Here is a 22269-nt window from a genome sequence, read left to right on the forward strand (position 1 = left end):
AACTGATTAAATTTATTGTGAAAAATAAGACATAACTAAATTAGGGGCCGTCCATTAATCACGTGAGGCAAAAAGGGGGGGGGGAGGGGGTACTGAAAACCTCACGAAACATCACGAGGGGGGAGGGGGGGTTCACGTTAGACATCACGTGTATTAATTTTTTGTCAAAAATTAGGTATTTCTGAACGGATACTTTGGACGGCGCAAAAATTTTAACGATTTGTAGTATGACCTATTTTTTTTCTAGTCAAAAATTGCCTTTACATAGACTTCTAAAAAAATACACGTGATCCAGGGGGGGGAGGGGGGGTTGGTCCCAAACCTCACCAAATATCACCAGGGGGGAGGGGGGGGTCAAAAAATGAGAAAAACAACCTCACGTGATTAATGGACGGCCCCTTACAATAAATAATACTTAATAATTTATCCGATTCCAAATTGTCATACCCCTCCAGCTTTAGGTAGTCCTATTTTTTACCTAAATAAAAACAATTTTTAAAAATAATACTAACTCCGAAATCAGAAATTTTGAAAAAAAAAAGTAAGTAAGTAAAATGTAGTATTTTTTAGTTTTTATTTAAATTTCTATATTCTTGGATGGTGCGACAATTATTACTCTAAGCTAGGGGAAAACATATGAATTAACATATTAATTATGCTGACTAAAACCGTAATATTGACGACAAAACTAATAAGTAAATTGAAGAAAAGCGTTAAGTACTAAATTATTTTTATCAAATGATTGAGCACCGACTAAGTAACTAAAGTAAATTGCAAAAAGATTTAAATATTTTAATTTTGGTTCTCTGAATCCCGAGTTGTCTTGCTTTTTCCTGAAAAGAAAAAAAAAGTAGGTATTATTCGAGTATAAAATGTATGTATATTCTCGAAGCTCTGCCCGGGTTCAATATCTGGGGGAACATCGATATCTGGTACACTGATGACCCTGTGATCCAAAAACATAAAATGATACAAAAGTAAAGATGTAGATTTGCACCAGACAATTGCCTTTACCTTTGGGGAATTCACTGATAAAATTCTACCTTTCCATCATAATCTCCTGTCATTTACCTACTCACTGTGAATATCCAGCTACCTATCTACATCGAACTTTCTATTATAGTCACCCTAACACTAATAGTAAACTGTACCTCGTTGTACAGTGAAACTATAAAGTCCTGAAATTAAATGAGGGCGCAGCTATCTATCATGTAGCAACCCTATATAGCGAAACAAAACTGACTTTGATACTTGAAATTTTGCCTGTGACTACCTACCCTATTTCTGTATTTAAAAACAACTTACCATCCACAAAAAAAGCTCATTATTCAAGCTAGAAGGTGTTAATATGAAGGCTAATAGTGAAACCAATAAATATTTATTTAGATTACGTTATTACAACTGTATAAAACATCCGGATTTCTTGACGAAGGGCACACATAGTAAAATCATCAATTTCTCTTTTTAGACGGCCTGTTCTGTTTCTTCCAGGAGTTAGAAATATTCCATTATAGAGCCCTTTTTTGCAATATGCCAGACGGTACTGTCCGATACTCCTATAAAATAAAATAAAAAAATGCTTATTTGAAACTATCCTTAAGTTAAGAAATACAGAGTTACAGAATGAGAATTTAGTAAGTAAACCAAAAATATAACTTCAAGTATCAAAATGTTATGGTTTGGCTCAACTTAAACCAGCCCAAACCTACAACCAGCGGTATGTAAACAATGTTCGACTTGGGCTCTAAACCTAGGTTTATCGATAGATGAAGAGTTGGTACTGATAAAAAATTAATTATTACAATTTGTACAATGTTACATACCGGTCATAGAAGCTGTACGAGCGTAAACATCCTCCAAATTCGACAAAATGTGTCCAGCTTCATGTTCCGCTAAACATTGTATATAAACTCGATAAATAACTTCCCTAGCTTGACTAAGAATATTTTTCTTCTTCTTCCTAATTGCAAACAAGCGTAAATAGTTGTTTTTATCTAGATTATCCTAATAATTAATAAGAAAATTGAAAAAACAGCCAACCGCCAACTGCCATAAACAATTGTTATGACTTTTATGTTTCTTTTCTAATGGTGCCAGGCTCCTGAAAATATTAGTTCCTCAAACATTAATTTCATGAATTAATAGTTTCACTGTACGGACTACCAATAATGTACAAATAATTGTAAACATATAACGCCATCTATACCTTTCTCATAACAACTGTTTTAAAATAAAATGTGGCGCCATCTATACAACAAATAGTGAACAATTTGGCGTCCGCTCCCTTTATTCCGGAACACATAAACTGTGAACTTCATCAACTTCACCTTGTGATGACGATGTCGTAAGTAGTACCTACCACTTTCCCACCAAAAATTGCGGCATCGTCACTATGTGATACAATATGAATAAATATTTATTAGTTTTAAATGAATAATCTTACCATCCCATACACAGATATTTGATTTCGTGGTGCTGTATGGGACATAGGCTTTAGCCGTTCCGGACATATTCTCAGAGGTTGGTTGCAGCCATTTTTGTGCTCTGCAGTCGGCCTTGAGCTCCAGTTTAGCGGGATCCTCACACGGCAGACGATCCGTCTTGTAGTGCAGCCAGCCGTACCATTCCGGTGGAATCTTTGGGAAAAAGGATGAATCGTTATTAGGCATTATGGGAAACGTATGTCTGTGATACGGTGAATTTTCTACGGTATACGGTCGGACTAACCGACCGAGAGGCATAATTTAAAAAGAGTGCAAGTACAAACAAGTAAACAACTCTACTACACACCCTGACTGACAAAAACCTGATTTATAGTTAATTCGTATGAGTAGCAGTCTCAAAAGCTTTATATCCCGCCACTGAGTTAACAAACAACTAGCTTTTGTAACTATGTACTTATTCTTATTCAACAGCTCAGTCATCTGCCTAGTGTCGTAGGTTTGTACCTGAGATGCATCGTAGTCAAATCCGTATATCAAGTTGTATTTGACCCAGCGACTTCGAGCTATCATATACCGCTGGTTTTCATAGTATTTGTTGCCATTGCAATCGGTGCCCTTATATTCTCCTTCCTAAAACAATAATAAGTTTTGAAATTGTTGGACTAGTAAGGTCAGCACCAGCAGACAACACCCGCCAGCGCCAGTTAACTTTGTATTTGTTGTTGCCGGTATTCGTGTGAGATTTCCGTTTTTGTTCTTCCTTAAGAACGTTCTCCTAATAAAACAAACACTACCAAAACTAGGTATATCACGAGTAATGAAGAATAATCTTTATCAAGATGAATCATCAAATTTACCTTCAGAGTATCTGTATACCAAAGCGTTTGTAAAGATTTGCGTATACCACCATTGTGAATGATAATTTTTATCAAACGTGCCCATTTATCAAGTCCCAAAAGACTCATCTCAAATAATTTAATAAAATAATTTTGGTGACATAAAGTTATTATTTTAAGCATTAACACGCAGCCCGTATTCTGTAAACGGAAGTGATACCACATGTAAATACGTTATTGCAAAAAGGTATAAATATCCACGATACCTTACTAATATAATCGATAATCAGTATTCTTTTCATGTTACTCATCACGTTACGAATAAAACTAAAATGCCTAAAATAAATGCGAATTTGATTTCACGATGTCACAGACTCGTGATGCGATACTCTGTAACTTATTATGAATAGGGCAACACTGTCGTGGTCACGTGACCGAACCATAGACAAGATATTTTTCTTTTTTGACATTTTCTATTTCCACTCCACGCCCCTGGTGGCGGTCGGCTCGGTTCTAAGTTTAAAATTATTTAGTTTCATAATTATAGGCACTAAAATGGATACAAGAAAGTTATCGGAAATTTTACGGGCCACCATTGAGCCGACGCAAAGACAGCAGGCCGAGGAGCAACTATCCCAAGTAAGATGCATTCGCATTCTCCATCCACATGCTCGAGATCATTATTACATGACCAAATTGTATACATTTCGATGACTATGTATTATTATTGTGCTAGGTACCCTCTTAATTTGGCAGCGTTGTAGCATACCGCGCCGGCATGACTACTTTTGCAGCGTGTAATTTGTCATTTCCCGCTCATATCAAGCTCCTATTCAACTGCAAACTAGGTTATTGACAGAAAATCCATAGTTATTTCCCTTGAACTATGTCGACGTCACAGTTGCTAATATTTATTAGCACCTGGAATGTTCCCAACAAAATTGGATAAGGCTAGGAATAATTAGATTTATTATCATACAAGAAAATCTAATTTTTTTTGGTCAAATTAGAACAATGAACTTTTTTTTGTCATTTCCCTTATTATTAGAATTACTATCCATCACCATCTTATCAAGGAGTAGACATAATAAACTAAAAATATGAAACAAAAATGCATAGCCTATAATATTGCTTCTTGCGATTTTAATACTGCTTGAAGACTGCCGGTGTGCTCACTACACAATACAAATGCACATGATATTGTTTTAAATCAGGCCTAAACATTTTGATTCAAATAAATATTCAGTCTAATATTATAACTCTTGTTTATCCTGCCGGCCACCTTATTCTATAACTGGAAGTTCTTTTATATCCTTTGAATAGAGGCCCATTAATTATTGAGTGTTTGGTCTTGAGTTTGTCAATACCAATGTGGGTAGTTCAGTAATAAAACCATCAGACAGAGAATTATGATGCTACCTTGGGAGATACCTTTGTCCTGCAGTAGAAACAAGCTGATGATGAATTGAGTAAAAAAAAAAACAATAGTCAACAATGCATCAAGTTCATAATGCCATCCACTTTATTAAAATCAATAACTAAAAATACACTTTGGCCTAGAAAAGTTAGCTTGAACCTGAACCACACAACATAGCCATTACTGTATGACCCCTCAATACCACTTGTGTGTAATTAACTTGTAACTTGCTCTTCACATTTCCTTGAAAAGCATTTGTGGCTAGTTGGTAATTATTTATGGCTATGTCGGTTTGTTTCAACTTACATTTCTTTTACCTTAGGCTGTTTTCATTGCAAATGTCAATCATAGTTAGGTATTGGTTAACAATAACTATCATCATCATCAGCCAATAATCATCCACTGCTGGACATAGGCCTCTCCCAAGGAGCGCCACAACACTCAGTCCTCGGCCTTCCTCAACAATAATTATGATTAATATCATTTCAATTAAATTGTTATCACCAACTGTAGTCACGGAAACCACTGAAAAGTTTAGAAGAATGGACATTAAATGTAGGAAATATACTATGTTATGTATGCATATACAGATTACATACATTCCATGCAATTCAATTCTATTCTGTGTGGGGGTATAGGTACATGAGCCTTGCTCTCTCAAATGAAGCCATTGTGCCCACATAGGTCTATACTCCCTTCCTAAGCTTGGACCATTCCACACCAGACTGGTCCTCTTCTCATTGGTGGGTTCACACATCTATATTATGTAGATGTACTAAATCTAGATATGCATTCCTTCACTGTAAGATGGATGATATCTAAAATCCAAAGACCTCATTGGTACATGTCAGGAGCAAGATTTGAACAAATTTAATGTTTGCCTTGCAAGAAGCAGGTTCTTACCCATCCAGACTTGGACTATTTTCTCACAATGGTTTCCTTCACCATAGTCCATGCAATTCTATTCTATTCTCTGTGGGGGTGTAGGTACCTGCACCTGGCTCTCTCGAGTGGAAACTTTTCGTATCCCCAACCTTGGACCTTTTCCCACCACGCTGGTCCACTGCGGGTTGGTGGGTTCACATATCTAGATGTGCTAGATCTAGATATGTAGGTTTCCTCACGATGTTTTCCTTCGCCGTATGAGCGATGGTATACATTGTACATAAGTTAAAAGAACTCATTGGTACATGTCAGCGCCGGGATTCGAACCCGCATCTCTGGCGTGAGAAGCGGGCGCATACCCGACTGAGCTACCACTGCCCTTAATTATAATCGCATGTTTGTTTCAGATCCATAAAATAATTGGATTTGCCCCATCGCTGCTCCAAGTGGTGATGGCGAATGACATCCCAACGCCAGTCCGTCAAGCTGGAGTTGTATACCTAAAGAACCTCATCACAACAGGATGGCAAGACAAGGAGGTGGAAGAGGGAGAGCCCGTGCCTTTCACCATTCACGAGCAGGACCGCGCCATGGTCAGAGACCTGATAGTAGATGCGGTGGTCCAAGCCCCCGACATCATCAGGATACAGCTATGTGTTTGCCTGAAGAACATCATCAAGCATGACTTCCCCACCCGCTGGACGCAAGTGGTTGACAAAATCCACATTTACCTGCAGAACCCTGATTTTAACAGCTGGATGGGAGCGCTGCTGTGTCTGTACCAGCTGATCAAGAACTACGAGTACCACACGGCGGAGAAGCGGGTTCCGCTCATCGAGGCCATGAACCTGCTGCTGCCCATGATCTACACCCTCATGGTGAACCTGCAGGCCGACCAGTCCGAGCAGTCCGTGCTGGTGCAGAAGACTATTCTCAAATGCTACTATGGCTTGATCAAGGTAACTTATATCTTTTGACTTTAGCGCAATATCACAGTAATAATTACTTTTACTGGCTCACAAACAAAACACACATTGAACTGAACATCCAAGACCCGAACAAATATCTCAGCCAAGATGCGATGTTAAAGGATACCTTTGATACTTACGCAAGCGCTCTAACCAACAACTCACCACTGTACCACCAAGGCCTACAACTGCCCTTCTCTTCCAGTACATCCTACCCTTGGACCTGATCACCCGCGAGTCGTTCGCCAACTGGATGGAGGTGCTGCGGCGCGTGATGGACCAGCCCGTGCCCGAGCACACGCTGCAGATCGACGAGGACGAGCGCCCCGACCTGCCGTGGTGGAAGTGCAAGAAGTGGGCCATACACACGCTGTACAGACTGTTTGAGAGGTAAGTGAAAACGATTAATTGGCTTTTTAACCGAATTAAAACCTCAATTCGAAAAAATTATGTCTTCTATGCGTTAAGCATTAAGTCCACCTTTTGTACACTTATATCTCATATTTGTGCAATAAAGTATTAAATAAATAAAGTAATATAGTGAAGTGGACGTATTAACTAAGTTAGCAGTTTGAAGCGATAATAACTCGATACTTTACAACAACTAAAAATTACTCACACTTGCGACAATCTTCTTCTAAACATAACGTAATTTTAACTTGTTGCCAACAGATACGGCAGTCCAGTGAACACTCGTAAGGAGTACATAGAGTTCGCGGAGTGGTACCTGACGACGTTCACCGGCGGTATCCTCGAGGTGCTGCTGAAGATCCTGGTGCAGTACAGGAACAAGGTCTACGTCTCCGGCAGGGTGCTGCAGCAGACGCTCAGCTACATCGACCAGTGGTGAGCCTATTTATTAACCCTGTTACTGGTTACTGATGGAAAAGTAGAAATGTTTCAGAAAGTTCAAAATATGGTGGACATTTCCGTCACCACACAAGTTAATATTTACAGTCAGCTTTATAAGTAGCTATACACTTATGTTATGTACCTCACAATTCGCCTATTTATTCATTCAAATATTCACGGTTTGCAATATACCATCAAACAAAACCATGGCGTTATATCATGTTTGATCGTAGGTATTGCTTACACTTTTGAATATTACATGTAGCCTAGAATTACGTATTCGATCTCATCAACATAGTTTTAAATCACAAAAATCTAAACGGTCCGCGAATATTATTATGTTAACTACGTTGTGCAAGCAATCTTTCAAAAACTACTTTTGCATAAATATCTTTCTTTAGAAATTTCAACCAGATCTTAATTTCATTTAAGGCGGAAATTAGAAGCCAAGCTTCAGAATAAGCTCCAATAATGATCTTATGATTCAGAAGACAATGGGGGGTATTCTGAAGCTTCTTTTGAATGACGTCAAAGGTTTCCAATTAATAGCTTCTCGTCCCGATAGAAGCCTTACATTAGTGTGATGAGAGTAATCATGGCTCGACTTAGGTTGGTATCAATAGCTTCTTAGCAAAATTATCTTAATTATTATGCTATCTTTACCCTACTACATGTACAGTCAGCTGCATAAGTAGCTATACACTTTTGAACCTTGTCAAACTTACTAACTGCCAATTCACTCATTCAAACATTGACGTTTTGTTTAGTAGTTATTTTGACAAGGTACAAAAGTGTATAGCTACTTATGCAGCTGACTGTAAGTACATTATTTTGGATGGATTTTTTCAGATAGACACATTACATTCAAATATAAGAGCGTAATATTTATTTAGCTATTGCTGTAAGTATAAATAACTCAGTCTAAAGTACTGCAATTCAAAGTTGTCAATAACAGTTCGTGAGACGAATTTAGTGGCTGTTTCCGTTCACGCCCCGTTGCATTTATTCAATGTACTTATTCGCTGTTGGTTGAAAGAAACTACACCGTGTACAGACAGCATAAGCGTTTTACTTTCATATCATAATATCCTAACGAATGATAGATACTAAATATTTTCAAAATGTCTTAGTTATTAAGGTGTAAAAATTGTATGCTTTTATGGAAATAAAGAATGTTTATGTTATGTTTATAATTCGAAGAACGGTCAATAATCTGAATGCTGTATCGGATAAATATTGTTGTATTGAATTCACGTATGAAATCAAATATATTATCCACTGATACTTATCTCATTTGTTGACCAAGCCACAGCTAAAATACATCAAATCACATAAACTGACTCGAATCACAAAAATGTTAAGTTATGGAATTATCATGGAATTTATTTATGTTAGAAGCGTGATAAGACTAATTACCATGATATTACGGTATTTTTTGGTCATACCACACTGATATCGCGTTACGGGTTACCATTGTGGTAGGGCCAAAAATACGACACGGGTAAAGGCCGGTTCACACATGTCTCCCATTCACTGTTCCGTTTAATCAACTTTACTGTACTTACGTTCTTTTTCATTGATGGCGTATGTATGTATACTTGCATAGTCCATGCAGTATAAGCAACAAAAAAATCACACACACGATAAAACGCGAAACAGTAAAAATAAGACATGTGCGAACCAGCCGTATACTGCCGATGCCATGTTTCTCTAAGGGTGTTTTTGATATCGTGCAGATTTCATCAAACACCCGGGATGGCACGCCATTTTCCAGCATCGTCTCCCGTGCATATCCCACGCGTTACAATAAATACTTGTATGAACGCATGCTTGATCAAATCCGCATGCTGTTAAAAAAGAGCCTGACCCTCCCGTGAGCCTCACTAACCGCCCATATTGTTCGCAGCGTATCTCACGCGCACTCGTGGAAGCTGCTGAAGCCGCACATGTTCGCCATCATCCAGGACGTGCTGTTCCCGCTCATGTCCTACTCCGACGCCGACGAGGAGCTCTGGAACACGGACCCGCACGAGTACATACGGATCAAGTTCGGTGAGGATACGCTCTTGTTGTTGTTAGGCGAAGTCTTGATAGAACGCGACGGTGTGATCATCGCGAGTTCGCGAGATTCTAAAGGTCACCGCACACCGGATCGCCTTTTTTCTTTTGTCAACAAGGCGTTCGCCAGCTCGCGTTCTACTGGTTGACAGAAGAAAAAGAGGAGATACCTTTACGTTACGCTTATAGGGGCTGCGACCCTTATTCGTGCGAATGCACGATCAAACGCCACAATCTTTATGTAGAAAAGGTGTTGCGCGATTAAAATGTTTGTATGCGAACCGGCGGCGACGATGGTCGCGATTCGTGTTCTATTACGACGACGCCCTACACTCTGTCTGCTGTTTTTTCGTTTTATAGCCACTACCGACTACTCTTCTAAGTTGGGAGCAGATACTATGGTGTTCGTAGGATAAAACCGTTGCCAAATGTAACTAATGAATTTAGGACCAAACATCTAAGAAAATGGTAAAGGCATTTAGGTGTTCAGAAGGCTGAAAGTACTTTCTCAAAATTATAAAAGGCTACTGAAACAAACTTTTAAATAAATACATAAAGAAATACTTACCAAATACTTCAATAGGTACTAAAATAAAAATATTTTCTAAGGGCAAACAACAACTGTATAGAAACTTGCTTGTATTATAACATTATAAGGTATCATGCTCGGCCATTCATCCAAAAATAAGTCGCAAAAAGCAAATAAGAACTTCATAAACACCGAGAAATAAATATAAATTGCTGTACAACCTAAACACCGAACGCGATTAACTGACTGCACAGAATACCTATCGATTCTAACTGTTGGCTTAAACTCGGAACCCTAGCTTCTGCATCCAACGATACTGACTGGACACCTTCCGATCATCAACAGAGGCGACCAAGAAAACGTGGATGGCCCAGCGACTGCGGCGGGGCGGCGTTCCCATACCGCTGTCCTATCGCCATAGTGAGTTTCTTTCCCCAATTCTTCTTCATGACAAAGGATCGTCAAAGGAGCTGCAGATAACTGACTATGTGTTAATTTGTAGGTACTTACCCATAGGTTGACTGACAAAAATTTCTTGTAGCATCAAGTCAAATATATTTATACGATATGTATTGGGTATTTGTTCAATGAAATGAAACTTTGTATATTATGTGTCGGTATGCTAATTAATTTGCAAGAATGTATCGATCGAAGGAGTGAGAAGTTATCGGTTAATATCATAAGTTATCAGCCATTTCTAACTTCTTTTATTGCCCCAAGAATCGAACTCTTTTGTATCAGAAAAGTAGCAATCTTAAATGTGTAGGTATGGCTTAAATTTTATCTTCGCGCGTGTAACCTACATTCACTCTGAGTTATCTTTTATTAAACATGTGGTCTTTTGTATTCATCATATTGGCATTCAATATGCTTGCTGATACGGTAGCGTTACCTATATTACTTGCCTCTCATTAGGTTAAATATACATATTTACAAAGTTAAAAATAGAATATTCAATAGAGTATGGACGTCGTTACGTTGCACCAATATTTAATTTCGTTCTACGTATGACGGCATCGAATAGGATACCACTCCCACGTCTTTAAGTACCCCTTTGTTCGTCTTAGCGGATCATATCATATCCTTTTGTATCATTGTGGGTTTTCACTGTGTTCTTAAGAGTTTCAAAAAATAACCTATTGTTGCGATACAATACCGTATCTTTCTTTGATACTGCTACCTATACATATAATCATTTTATCAGTTCATAAGTTTTCTATATTTATGTCCGTATGAAATCTTGCAGTTCAATATTGGAGCAGCTTTTTGAATTTCTATTCGATCAATATCGTAACCTGGTTGCAGTTACAGTTATGTTCAGAATCACAAATCGGGAACTCATCTAAAAATCAAATGCCAGTTTTGATTACCAGATCGCATTTCAACAAAGGAGCTTTACGACTTTGTCTAGAATTTCAAACAGAATTTCGCTGTCTTCGCTGTAAAATCGATTATCTAATAATAGTCCTGCCAGTTATATCTGGAGTAACCTTTAAATTTTGAGCTCGGAAAATATTAAAAGAGAGGAAATATTGCTGGGCTATAAATAGTAGGTTTATAAAATCTTGCGTGATGAGGGTGTAGTGTACTGTCAGTGTCAGGTATTATTTTATCGATGCGGCGCCGTGGGCTGGAGTTACCACGGTCGATGTGAAGTTATGCCCTGACATAATTTAGTAGCAGCTTAGTACAAGCTCTCGGGTTTCCTGTAAACAATGTCGGTAAACAAACGACTTGAGCTACATAGCCACCGGCGATCGATGCATGGAACCTTGATGCGACCCTGCCGTTATGAATACCTTCATTAGTCAGATACAATATCGAAGGTCATTTCCATTTCTCCTCGTGGAAAAATAAAATGTAGCTTCACAAAATAATGATAGTTGATTCAGGGACAATGTAAGTAATGGTACCATAGATAAGAACTAATATAGGTCTTGTTGCGTGTACCGAACAAAGCGCCCGCTGCGACCATGTCTAGACTATAGATTACCTTAACAATCATGCCTCAATTGATTAAATTGAACTCCTATAGGTGTCTTAACTAAGTATAATTCACTCAATTGTAACCTAATTTTCTCCTAATCAAACTAACCCCGTTACATTATACATTGTAACTCGATAAACATTTGCAGACATATTCGAGGACTTCGTGTCCCCGGTGACGGCGGCGCAGACGCTGCTGATGAACTGCTGCCGCAAGCGCAAGGACATGCTGCAACGGACCATGCACCTGTGCATGCAGGTGCTCACGGCGCAGGCCGGCGAGCCCGACCCGCGGCAAAAGGACGGCGCGCTGCACATGGTCGGCACCCTCGACGACATCCTCATGAAGAAGAAGTTCTACCGAGAGGAGATCGACTCGCTGCTCAGCCAGTACGTGTTCCCCGAGTTCAACAGCCCGCTCGGCTACATGCGCGCGCGCGCCTGCTGGGTGCTGCGCTCCTTCGCCGGCGTGCGCTTCAAGAACGACCAGCTGCTGCTGGAGGCCTGCCGCCTCACCATCAACGCGCTCCTCACCGACGCCGAACTGCCCGTCAAGGTCGAGGCCGCCATCGCCCTGCAAATGCTACTCACCTCGCAAGACAAAGTACACAAGTACCTCGAGCCCCAAGTGAAGGCCGTCACCCTCGAGCTGCTCAAGATCATCCGAGAGACTGAAAATGACAACCTCGCCAATGTACTGCAGAAGATTGTGCCGTTGTACACGGAACAACTGCTACCAATCGCTGTGGAGATCACCGATCACTTGGCGACGACGTTCAGCAACGTCATCGAGACGGACTCCGGCTCCGATGAGAAGGCCATCACGGCCATGGGCCTGCTGAACACGATAGAGACAGTCCTCAATGTCATGGAGGATAACGCGGAAATTATGGCGCAGCTGGAAAAGACGGTGCTACGCGTCGTGGGACACATTCTTCATCACAATATTATAGGTTAGTAAGAACACCTAGCCAATACATTACTATTCATTCCACTAGCATCTCAACTTAGCTGTTCAAAACTTTAATCCAACACTAAATCCGCAGAATTCTACGAAGAAGCGATGACGCTGCTCTGCACGCTGACCGCCAAGACGATCTCGGAGGACATGTGGAAGGTGCTCGAGCTGATCTACCAGATCTTCGAGAAGGAGGGCTTCGACTACTTCACGGACATGATGCCGGTGCTGCACAACTACGTCACCGTCGACACGGACGCCTTCCTGTCCAACCAGAACCACATCCTGGCCATATTCAACATGTGCAAGGGCGTAAGTGGCTTTTAAGTTTATTGGCTATGTTGTTGTTTTGTTTTTAAGTTGTGTTGTTTGCCTGTTACATCAGTATTTTCTTTACTGTACGGACTGTACTGTATTTACGAGGTTACTTTGAATTTAACCTCCGATAAAAGTCATGCTTTTGAATGGCTGATCTGAATTGAAATACAGACACCGAGGCACTCGTCATGCTTAAAACGACCTTTGTGGATTGTTATGGAAAAATAGTCACAAGATATAATTGCACTATAATTTCCAAACTGTATGATTTAATTAATTTATATTTTTGTACACGACTTCCTAAATCTTCTTGCATGATCTGATAAATATTAATTTGCGCTTGCGTACTGTGCTTCTTGTAGATCTGATTTTGCAACATACAATAGCGAAATTATGCATTGACGCTCACCTACGCTTGGCGAGTTCACCATATTATTCTATTGCTTTGAACAGTGAGATCACTACTTGTATAAAGATGAAGAATACATACATACGTACCTACTATTTAAAGTTTAAATATTCCTTTATGCTAAAGTACTTTCAACAATAGAATCTCAGTAGCACATCTTTGACCTCACTCTAGAAATTCATTTGCGACTTGGTAATTTTGTTTATTTGTATTGCTATTGTAAAATACAAGATAAACATCTAAGGCTAGGTATAATAAGTATCATCAGACTACCTAACATTCACAAAAACCTTCCAACTTCCTTAAAATGCTGTTGCTAAGTGAAATATTTTTATGTAGATTCTCTATGAAAAATAATCTAGCTTGCGAACTAAATTTCTCCCTACCATGACCCAAACTAAAACCAAATCACCACAAACCAGTATCAAATCATCAAATCAAAACTACTCTCGCAGGTATTGAACGCTGACGCCGAAGACGAGTCTGAGATTTACGCGGCCAAGCTGCTTGAGGTGATTGTCCTCCAGTGTTCCGGCAAGATCGACAACTGTCTGCCCTCGTTCGTGGAGCTCGTGCTGAACAGACTCACCAGGAAGGTCAAGACCTCTGAGTTGAGGACCATGCTGCTGCAGGTACATTGCACGGGAGTTATGGTGGAGATAGGTTACAGGGGCGGATGTCTGAAGTGAAGTTGGTCTGCGGTTCAACTCTTTTCAGTGGTGTGGTTGGTGCGTTGGCATCTATGTTCATTTGGAATCTCACTCTCTTATGATATTTATAAAAGTATAATTTTACTTACTTACATGCTTAAACATGTTTTGAGAATGTTTAACTCAGTATTTGACGGGGCACAACGATATAATAGCTCTCATCATGAATCGTAAATAGTTTTTGCGCTAACACAGTGTTGAAACACAAACTCCTGTCTCCACTTCCAGGTGCTGATCGCGATACTGTACTGCAACCCTCACCTGCTGTTCACGATCCTGGACAAGCTGCAGGAGTCAGTGCCCAACGCGTCCATCACGCAGCACTTCATCAAGCAGTGGATACACGACACCGACTGCTTTATGGGGTGAGATGGAGAAATTACTATACCTCGTTGGGGTGATGTTTATGGGGTGAGATGGTGCTGAAATTAATAGAACATGGTGGTGATAACTGTTACACATAAGATGTGCTGAGTACCCTGGTTCATATAAGAAGTGCTTTGATGAGTTTGAAATTCGGAATTGCTTGCCATGTGGGAGCACCTAAATGGAATGGAATGTTACGTCTGTAATTGGTTGGGTTTCTTGATTAATTCCACTATATTGAAGTCATAATACATGGTCAGATAGTTTCTCTATTATGTATTTAAAACTAGTATCTATGTAGTCGGTCTGTTAGACCAAATGACTTAATAACAGGTAGCTATAAGTTGTGTTTGTGTGAGGAACGTCTTGGACCTCCAGGACCTAGCTTTTACCCATGTTCATTTATAGCTTGAAGTACCTCTGCGTAAATGACTAACACTCCAACCTCCCCTCAGCCTCCACGACAGGAAGCTCTGCGTGCTCGGCATCTGCGCCCTGCTAGAGATGGGCCCGAACCGGCCGAACCTCGAGGAGGTGCTTCCCAAGCTCATGCCGTCGTGCCTGGTGCTGTTCGACGGACTCAAGCGGGCCTACGAGGCGCGTGCTGAGGCCGATGATGACACGTCGTCGGAGGAGGAGGAGGATGATGAGGCTGATGAGGGTAAGTTGGATATGTACAAAGGTTCCACTCGAGAGAGCCACGTACAGGTACTTCGACCCCTCTCAGAATAGAATAGAATAGAGGGTAAGTTGGTGGAGCCACAGATAGTATTTAAAATAAGAGATGTGTTCCTTTCCGAATAGGGGGTAGTTTTTAGTTAACTTGAGTCAAGAATGTACTCATTTTAGGAAGGATTCAATTGTTTCTTTCGAGTTGGTGAAGTAAGATATTATAGCATTCATGGTATTTCCACTTGTAGTTTAATGGATTTAGTCTGAACTAAGACACAGGTGGAAGACAGAGTGGGCTGACTCTTTCCCGCTGTGAGACACAATAGATTGTCAAAAAAAGACAAAGTTACGTCATCATCATAATACTGTTACTGAATACATAATTTTAACTAACAGATTTCGTTAAAATTAATGTAAAACGTAATTTATGCTTAATTCATGCATTGTCATATATGGTGGCATTACTCGCATTGTTAGCAATATAAATAATATAGCATTCATATAGTATTTCCATATGTACGAACTCTATGATGTGTACCACAATGATAATTATATATCAAAGAAAACAATCATTATTATGCCACACCCATTGACATGACCACTCAGTATCGATGTCTGAACAATTTACTCACTAACCTACCACAAGCCAATAATGCTACGTTACTATTTGCAAAGTGATCTAACCTAAATATAGGGTGGAATAAATGCCAATGCCCCATTACCTTGCTGTCATTTTTATTATTCATGATACTGTCCTACTTTTGTGGCTTATTGCGGAATACAAGGTTGTTGCAAAGATAGATAAAAGATATACAGTAACCCAGTTTGATATTACAATTTCACGTTTTAAAAAAATAAAAAACTGATAAAAACGCTTAAATTTTTATGTAACAATAGCCTACTAATATAAAATATCAGATATTCTGTTAGAAGTCGCCACTACTCCTCTCTACAAAAGATACCCTGACAACTTTTATGTCATACCCATATCACACTATAAAATATGTACATGGCAAAATGAAACAATCTCAATATTTGCTGTAAGTTGTGATTTCAGATCACCCCATCTCCCTACGGATTAAACTAAAACATACATCTAAGTGCCAATTTCACCATTCTCTGTTAGAGCATAACCAGGGAGTGATGGTTAACTTTTGACACATCTGTCATGAATTTTATATGGAGATGACGTTTAATTTATAAATTAATCCCTGTCGTGTCGGTTAGATAACCGAGAATGGTGAAATTGGCACTTAGACCTGGTTTCTCATGATTCTGTTAGTTACAGTCTCAATAACGGATTTGCTGACGACGCGTTTAAGGATTATTACCCTTGTTAATTGGATGAGTCCCTTGACGAAAATCTAATAGACCATTCATAAATCAAGCATTATGTGAATCATTCACTCACACTTCATTCAATATTCTGTCATATTCATTGAAATTGGTGTCTATGTCTCTATAATGTCAAACAACCTCAAACAACCAAACTTTTTGGTTTTGAGGTTGCCATGGTTACTAATTCTATAGAGGTTGTTTTTTGACATCCGTCATTGAAAATAATATCATTACGCCATGCCCTTTGAAAAACAATACAACGAACTAGATGGAGTGTCAGTGCAAAAGAAAGGACTCAACAAATAACACCTCAATTTCTAAGTAAGGTCTTAGTTTAAAATATTTTGTTAGAAGATTTTTCACTTAATTCAATAGTTCTCATTAAGTCATTAGGTTTAACTTCTTATATCTACCTCTGTGGTCTAGTGGTAGAAGCTCAGCTTCATCACCCAGGGATCCCGGGTTCGATTTCCAGGTAGGGCCATCAATTTGTGTTTCTATATTGCGGTTCCAAGTTAGGTTAGGACATTAAATTAAAACTTTTATCTCGGTTTGACAGTATATAAAACCCAGACAGTATTTCGCTTCATTTTTTATGTCACACAACATCTAGTTCGTATATTGTTTATCAAAGGCTCTGTTCATTTTTCCATCTTGAATTCTTGACAAATGTGTCATAAGTCAACAACCCGTTGCCTGGTTACCGGTCTTAACCAAGTCTTAGCGGAACCCCACAGCAGCAATTATGTTTATCACCCGATCAAGGGAGTTAACCCCATGATTTAGCATGGTGGGACACTCACTAACCTTAACGGTCCAACATGTAACCAAACCGAGGCATTTTTAACCTAACCGAATGGTGTGAAATTAGGCCTAAAGCTAACAATTAACGGTTAATTGCAGAGGTGCTCTCGAGCGACGAGGACCACATAGAGGAGATGAACAACGAGTACCTGGCGAACCTGGCGCGCATGGCCGTCAAGAACTCGGCGCAGCAGGGCGTCGAGCTGTCCGCCCGGATCGAGGACGCCTACGATGATAGTGACGACGTGAGTTGTACTTGTGTGACTGATTAGATAGATAGATAGATAGAATATTAATGCTTTTAGCATTAAGTCCACCTTTTGTACACTTATGTTATATTTGTGCAATAAAGTATTAAATAAATAAATAAATATTCTTTATTTGTACACACACACATAAAAGAAACTTACAAAACTTAAATACTAACAAATATGTACAAAAATGGCTGATTAATTTAGTTTATTAGGAAAAACTAACTACTACTAGACTGTACTAGGCCTAAAACCCTTCCTTCATTGGAACGGGTCGTGCTTCATAAGTGGGGCCGTGATGGGTTGTGATGATGATGATGAGGAAAGCTAACAACATTGTTACGTAAAGTAATTAGTACATTACATGAAACAAGTATCTTAAACGCTAATGATTAGCTTTCACAGATAAATATACAGAGGTACCTGAGAAATTTTCTGTGTATATTCGGGTTACGTTCGCCATAAATAAGAGCTAAGCACAACATATTACTATCACAGTGGCTTCCTAACCTTCGTAAGGTCCATAATATATTCTTCAAATAACGAAAATATGCCGAATTTGTGATGCCAGCAGTAATGATGATACTAAATATTATCTTATTTTAAATATTTCAGGATGACGACGATGACTTCGAACCGGACGAGACGGCTATCGAATGCTACACCACCCCCCTCGACGACAAAGACTGTCCTGTTGACGAATACATCAAGTTCAAGAATACCCTTTCAGGTAAATATACATTTCTGAAGTGTATAGCCGTTGGATGAGTTGTTGTGTGACGCAATCCTGGCAGCTGATCCGTCGATCTTAGACTGGTAGCTGGTTAAATATAAAGAAGGCGGAAGACAAAGTGTTCTTTTCCGTGGTAATGCTAGTGAACTACCATAGATAGCCTAGATACCATAGATACCTTTACCTTTATCATTAATTTCCTTGAAAACACATATTATTATGACACACAGTATTCAGCAAAGCTTACTTAGGGCTAGGCCCCATTTTTTTGCTGCGTGTTCGTCGTATATTTTGGACGACGCCACAGAACGCAGCGCAACACACCAATGAGGCCTCTTCCTTAGAGAAAGCCCAAGGCTAAATGTCAAGGGTGTACCCAGGATTTCAGCTAGGGGGGGGGGGGGCAGCTCATACCTGATCCGAGGTGATGGTCGGATTGGTCGGTCGGGTTATATTGAAACATTATATATAAAAGAATATGAAATCAAAATATCTGACTAAAAAGAAAAGATACTTTGTTTCCAACACTTCATATTGGGCACAGTAAGAAACACGTTTTTAATTCCCACTTGGCAGGAAAATTTGCGTTTATTTTATCTTCTATTTTACCTGCTCCTACCAGGGTACGCCCTTGATAAATGTGTATCAAAATTCTTATAACAGCACTTCCACAGTTCAATACGTAATGTCTCATCTTCTCCCACCGGCAGATCTGTCCCGCAACGACCCGCAGCTGTACAACGCGATCACGAGCGCGCTCACGGAGCAGCAGCAGAGCGCGCTGAAGGCGGTGCTCGTGCTGGCCGACCAACGCAAGGCGCAGCAGGACAGCAAGCGCATCGAGCAGAGCGGCGGTCAGCACATACACTAGCTTTTACTGACAGTTTCTATATCTCTATCTATCCATAACTGGTAGTTACGTTCATACGATTTTGACATAATCAAAAGTAACAATCTGTCAAAATCGTATGAAAGTACTACCAGTTATAGATAGATAGAGTTATAGAAACTAGCAGTTACACACTTATGCGTTTCACCATAGTCTGTTAGATCATTAACACCCGTTACATTGTAATGTCATCAATTATACGTAATATCCATATTAATTTTTTGACAGATGTGTCAAAAGTCAATATCTAATCACTTGTTATGATCTAACAGAGTATGGTGTACACCTATACTTTGTAAAATATAGCATGATTCCTATGACAGTTGTGAAATCCATACACTTTATGGGTGGTTTGTCCGATTTCACGGGAAATAAAAGTTAATTTACCTGTTTTAAGGTCTGTATCTGTCAATCCATAATCAGTAGCAGAGATTTTGTCTGGGTACTGACCAACAACGTACCGAGGTGCTGATACGAACTTCTGATAGAATCTGACTGGTACTCATACATTCACCAATACAAAACTAATAATGAAAAAATATTTATTTCCAGGCTACTCATTCACGGTCCCAGCGCAGGTCCCGACAAAATTCAAGTTTGGGTCATAAATGAAGAAGTAACATCGAAGCATCATCGAACACGCGGTCATAACGTCTACGCGAACTATATACCTATTATGTTTAATGTTTGGCGAGTTATATATCGATTTATACTTTGTTGTATGTAATGGTTTTTTATTATTTTTTTGTATATTATCAGTAAATGTGCTTGTTATAAGTGACGCAATTTTAGTGCTCATGAATTTTGACACGTATTTCCTCATCGCAAATTATTTTCAATGCATTGTTTTAGTTTCAAAATCTCTGCAAGAAAACTTTACCGTTTATTAATAATAGGAAAAAGAAGTATGGTGCCCTTATAACATGTAATTAAAAATGTATTACTAAGGCCCTGTTCCACAATGTCTGGTTAGTGGCTACTTGTGAGATAAAATACAAGCTGTCACTCTCTGTTATTATATTTTTGACAGTGACAGCATGTATTTTATCTCACAAGTAGCCACTAACCAGACATTGTGGAACAGGGCCTTACTATACTGAAAACCATAACAAGCATGTATTGATTTTAGTTCACTGTGTGATACTCCTTGTTCTGATTAACTACAATTGGTAAATTTTTATAGCTTGGCCTTTACCTCCTGAACTATTAAGTTGTATATATTTTAATACACGTTTCAGGAGGGATTTTCTTCATCAATTATATATTATAGTATTATTCTGTTGCAAAACTTTTTGTATTCTTACACAATAGATTGTATGGAGATTTATTGGTGTTGGTAAAGATATTCATGTAATTTACAATGTGGTAGATTATTTATTAGAATATAATAAATGTTAATTCACAGTCAGTAATATTATTTGTTGTCTCAACATCACATTATAGGCATTTTGTACTCGTATACAAAAAATATATAGTCATAGGTAAAACATGTTTAACATCAATTGTTTCAAGTTTACTAACATTGTCTTAGTAAGCACACATTATGTGGAACCCAATTATTCTGCAGCATTGTTTAAAGGTAACAAATTGGTTCGTGTTAATCTTAAATTTTAATGTTTAAATGTCGCAGGTCAACATTAAAAACAACATGTAGGTATAGTATGAATATTTATGTTCGGGTCTATATGTAGGTTAAAAATATAATTTTGAAAGCTTCTTCACGTAGCTAGCAAAGAAATCAAATCTGATTAATGTCTTACATCTGAAAAATTAATATACTTAGGATACATAAAACTTTTTACAATGTTGTGATTATAATATATAAATTCATTTTCAAGATTAAATCTCGAAAATTCACAATGTACAATCAACCACTCGGATACTTAATGCATAATGATTACTTAGTATGAACTGATTCACATGTCAGTAACAATTATTCTAATTTGAACACACTACCAATAATTATTTATTAATTTATTAAAAGATTGATTCGTTAGTTTAGTTTAGAAAAAACTTAGCGAGGCGAAGAAAACCTTCCTCTGTGGTCGGAATACCCACAACTTATTCGCTGCTATGATAATTGATAAACGTAACATAACATCCATAACTGTACCTATTCAAATTCATTATGTATTTCAGTGGTTGATGGTACCGTTATTGTATTGACACAGTGAGGCTAGATAATTAAGGAAAAGGTTAAATAATATGATTGATGCGGGCCAAGCTCTTTAAAAAAAACTATTTTGAAATATTTAGACAAAGTAAAATTTTGCTTGCGTAATATAAAATGTCGTCAATTTCTTAGGCCGGTTTGAGTTAATTTGTTCCCCTTTTCCTACCAATCGGCTGGTGTAAACCGCTGCTACTCCATTCATAATGTGGTAAATGTTTGTAAAAATCTGTTGTTACGTTTTGTTTAAAACTCCCACTGGAGACTTGTTTATCTTTTTGCCACTATTTCTACAGCTTAGATGTACACAATAAAATTGTATTTTTAAGCCAATGCTTTTTTAATCACGAATCCCTTATTTAAAAACCTTTATCCGCTCACTGCACGTGAGTCGCGGCGGGGGCTATAGGCGCGCCTTCCCTATGTTTTCTATATGCGAGCCCAGGACGACGACGCTTACTGAAGAACTCGAGGGGTGTTGAGAACTTGACATAAATGAGGCATTAGTTCCCAAGTTTACCAGTGCTCTAAAGCCACCGTCTCGACACAAGTGACAGATGCGTCTTAACAGTTATTAGTAAAGTTTATTTGGTAGTTTTCGATCGGTAGGGAAACATACAAATTTTAGTGAGAGTAGAAACAAATATATAGTTACGTACCTATAGGGGACAATGAC

At 38.7% G+C, this 22269-nt stretch overlaps 2 protein-coding genes across 3 annotated transcripts; one reads left to right on the forward strand and one right to left on the reverse strand.

The window, feature by feature from the left end:
- Window positions 1–557: 557 nt before the first annotated feature.
- Window positions 558–3455, reverse strand: LOC125491244 (probable NADH dehydrogenase [ubiquinone] 1 alpha subcomplex subunit 12). The gene is made up of 4 exons (XM_048632759.1): window positions 3302–3455; window positions 2949–3074; window positions 2444–2636; window positions 558–833 (listed from the first exon to the last, which is right to left on the reverse strand). The coding sequence occupies exons 1-4, from the start codon at window positions 3407–3409 to the stop codon at window positions 793–795; spliced, it is 468 nt and encodes a 155-aa protein (XP_048488716.1). The 5' UTR covers window positions 3410–3455; the 3' UTR covers window positions 558–792.
- Window positions 3456–3745: 290 nt separating this feature from the next.
- On the forward strand, window positions 3746–21926 carry LOC125491178 (importin-7). 2 transcript variants are annotated; one of them, XM_048632462.1, is made up of 16 exons: window positions 3746–3919; window positions 5990–6541; window positions 6756–6940; window positions 7223–7396; window positions 9309–9454; window positions 10335–10409; window positions 12125–12928; window positions 13022–13245; window positions 14116–14292; window positions 14599–14735; window positions 15192–15397; window positions 17650–17795; window positions 18417–18531; window positions 19245–19388; window positions 19976–20366; window positions 20511–21926. In XM_048632462.1, exons 1-15 carry the CDS (start codon window positions 3836–3838, stop codon window positions 20029–20031), a joined length of 3225 nt encoding a protein of 1074 aa, XP_048488419.1. In that variant the 5' UTR covers window positions 3746–3835; the 3' UTR covers window positions 20032–20366; window positions 20511–21926. The 2 variants fall into 2 exon arrangements, with proteins under 2 accessions (XP_048488419.1, XP_048488420.1); XM_048632463.1 differs by lacking the exon at window positions 10335–10409 and having other exon boundaries at window positions 3747–3919.
- The last annotated feature ends 343 nt before the right edge of the window (window positions 21927–22269 follow it).

Source organism: Plutella xylostella, chromosome Z (genome assembly GCF_932276165.1).
Source record: "Plutella xylostella chromosome Z, ilPluXylo3.1, whole genome shotgun sequence".
NCBI lineage: Eukaryota > Metazoa > Arthropoda > Insecta > Lepidoptera > Plutellidae > Plutella > Plutella xylostella.

Bases quoted from the DNA above. Each gene is read 5' to 3' on its own strand.
- LOC125491178 (XM_048632462.1), top strand. From the start codon at position 3,836: ATGGATACAAGAAAGTTATCGGAAATTTTACGGGCCACCATTGAGCCG. The intron at 10,410-12,124 runs GTGAGTTTCTTT...AAACATTTGCAG, and splicing joins ACCGCTGTCCTATCGCCATA to ACATATTCGAGGACTTCGTG. The intron at 14,293-14,598 runs GTACATTGCACG...CTCCACTTCCAG, and splicing joins TGAGGACCATGCTGCTGCAG to GTGCTGATCGCGATACTGTA.
- LOC125491244 (XM_048632759.1), bottom strand. From the start codon at position 3,409: ATGAGTCTTTTGGGACTTGATAAATGGGCACGTTTGATAAAAATTATC. The intron at 3,075-3,301 runs GTAAATTTGATG...TTATTGTTTTAG, and splicing joins GGTATACAGATACTCTGAAG to GAAGGAGAATATAAGGGCAC. The intron at 834-2,443 runs GTAAGATTATTC...TTTTCTTTTCAG, and splicing joins AAATATCTGTGTATGGGATG to GAAAAAGCAAGACAACTCGG.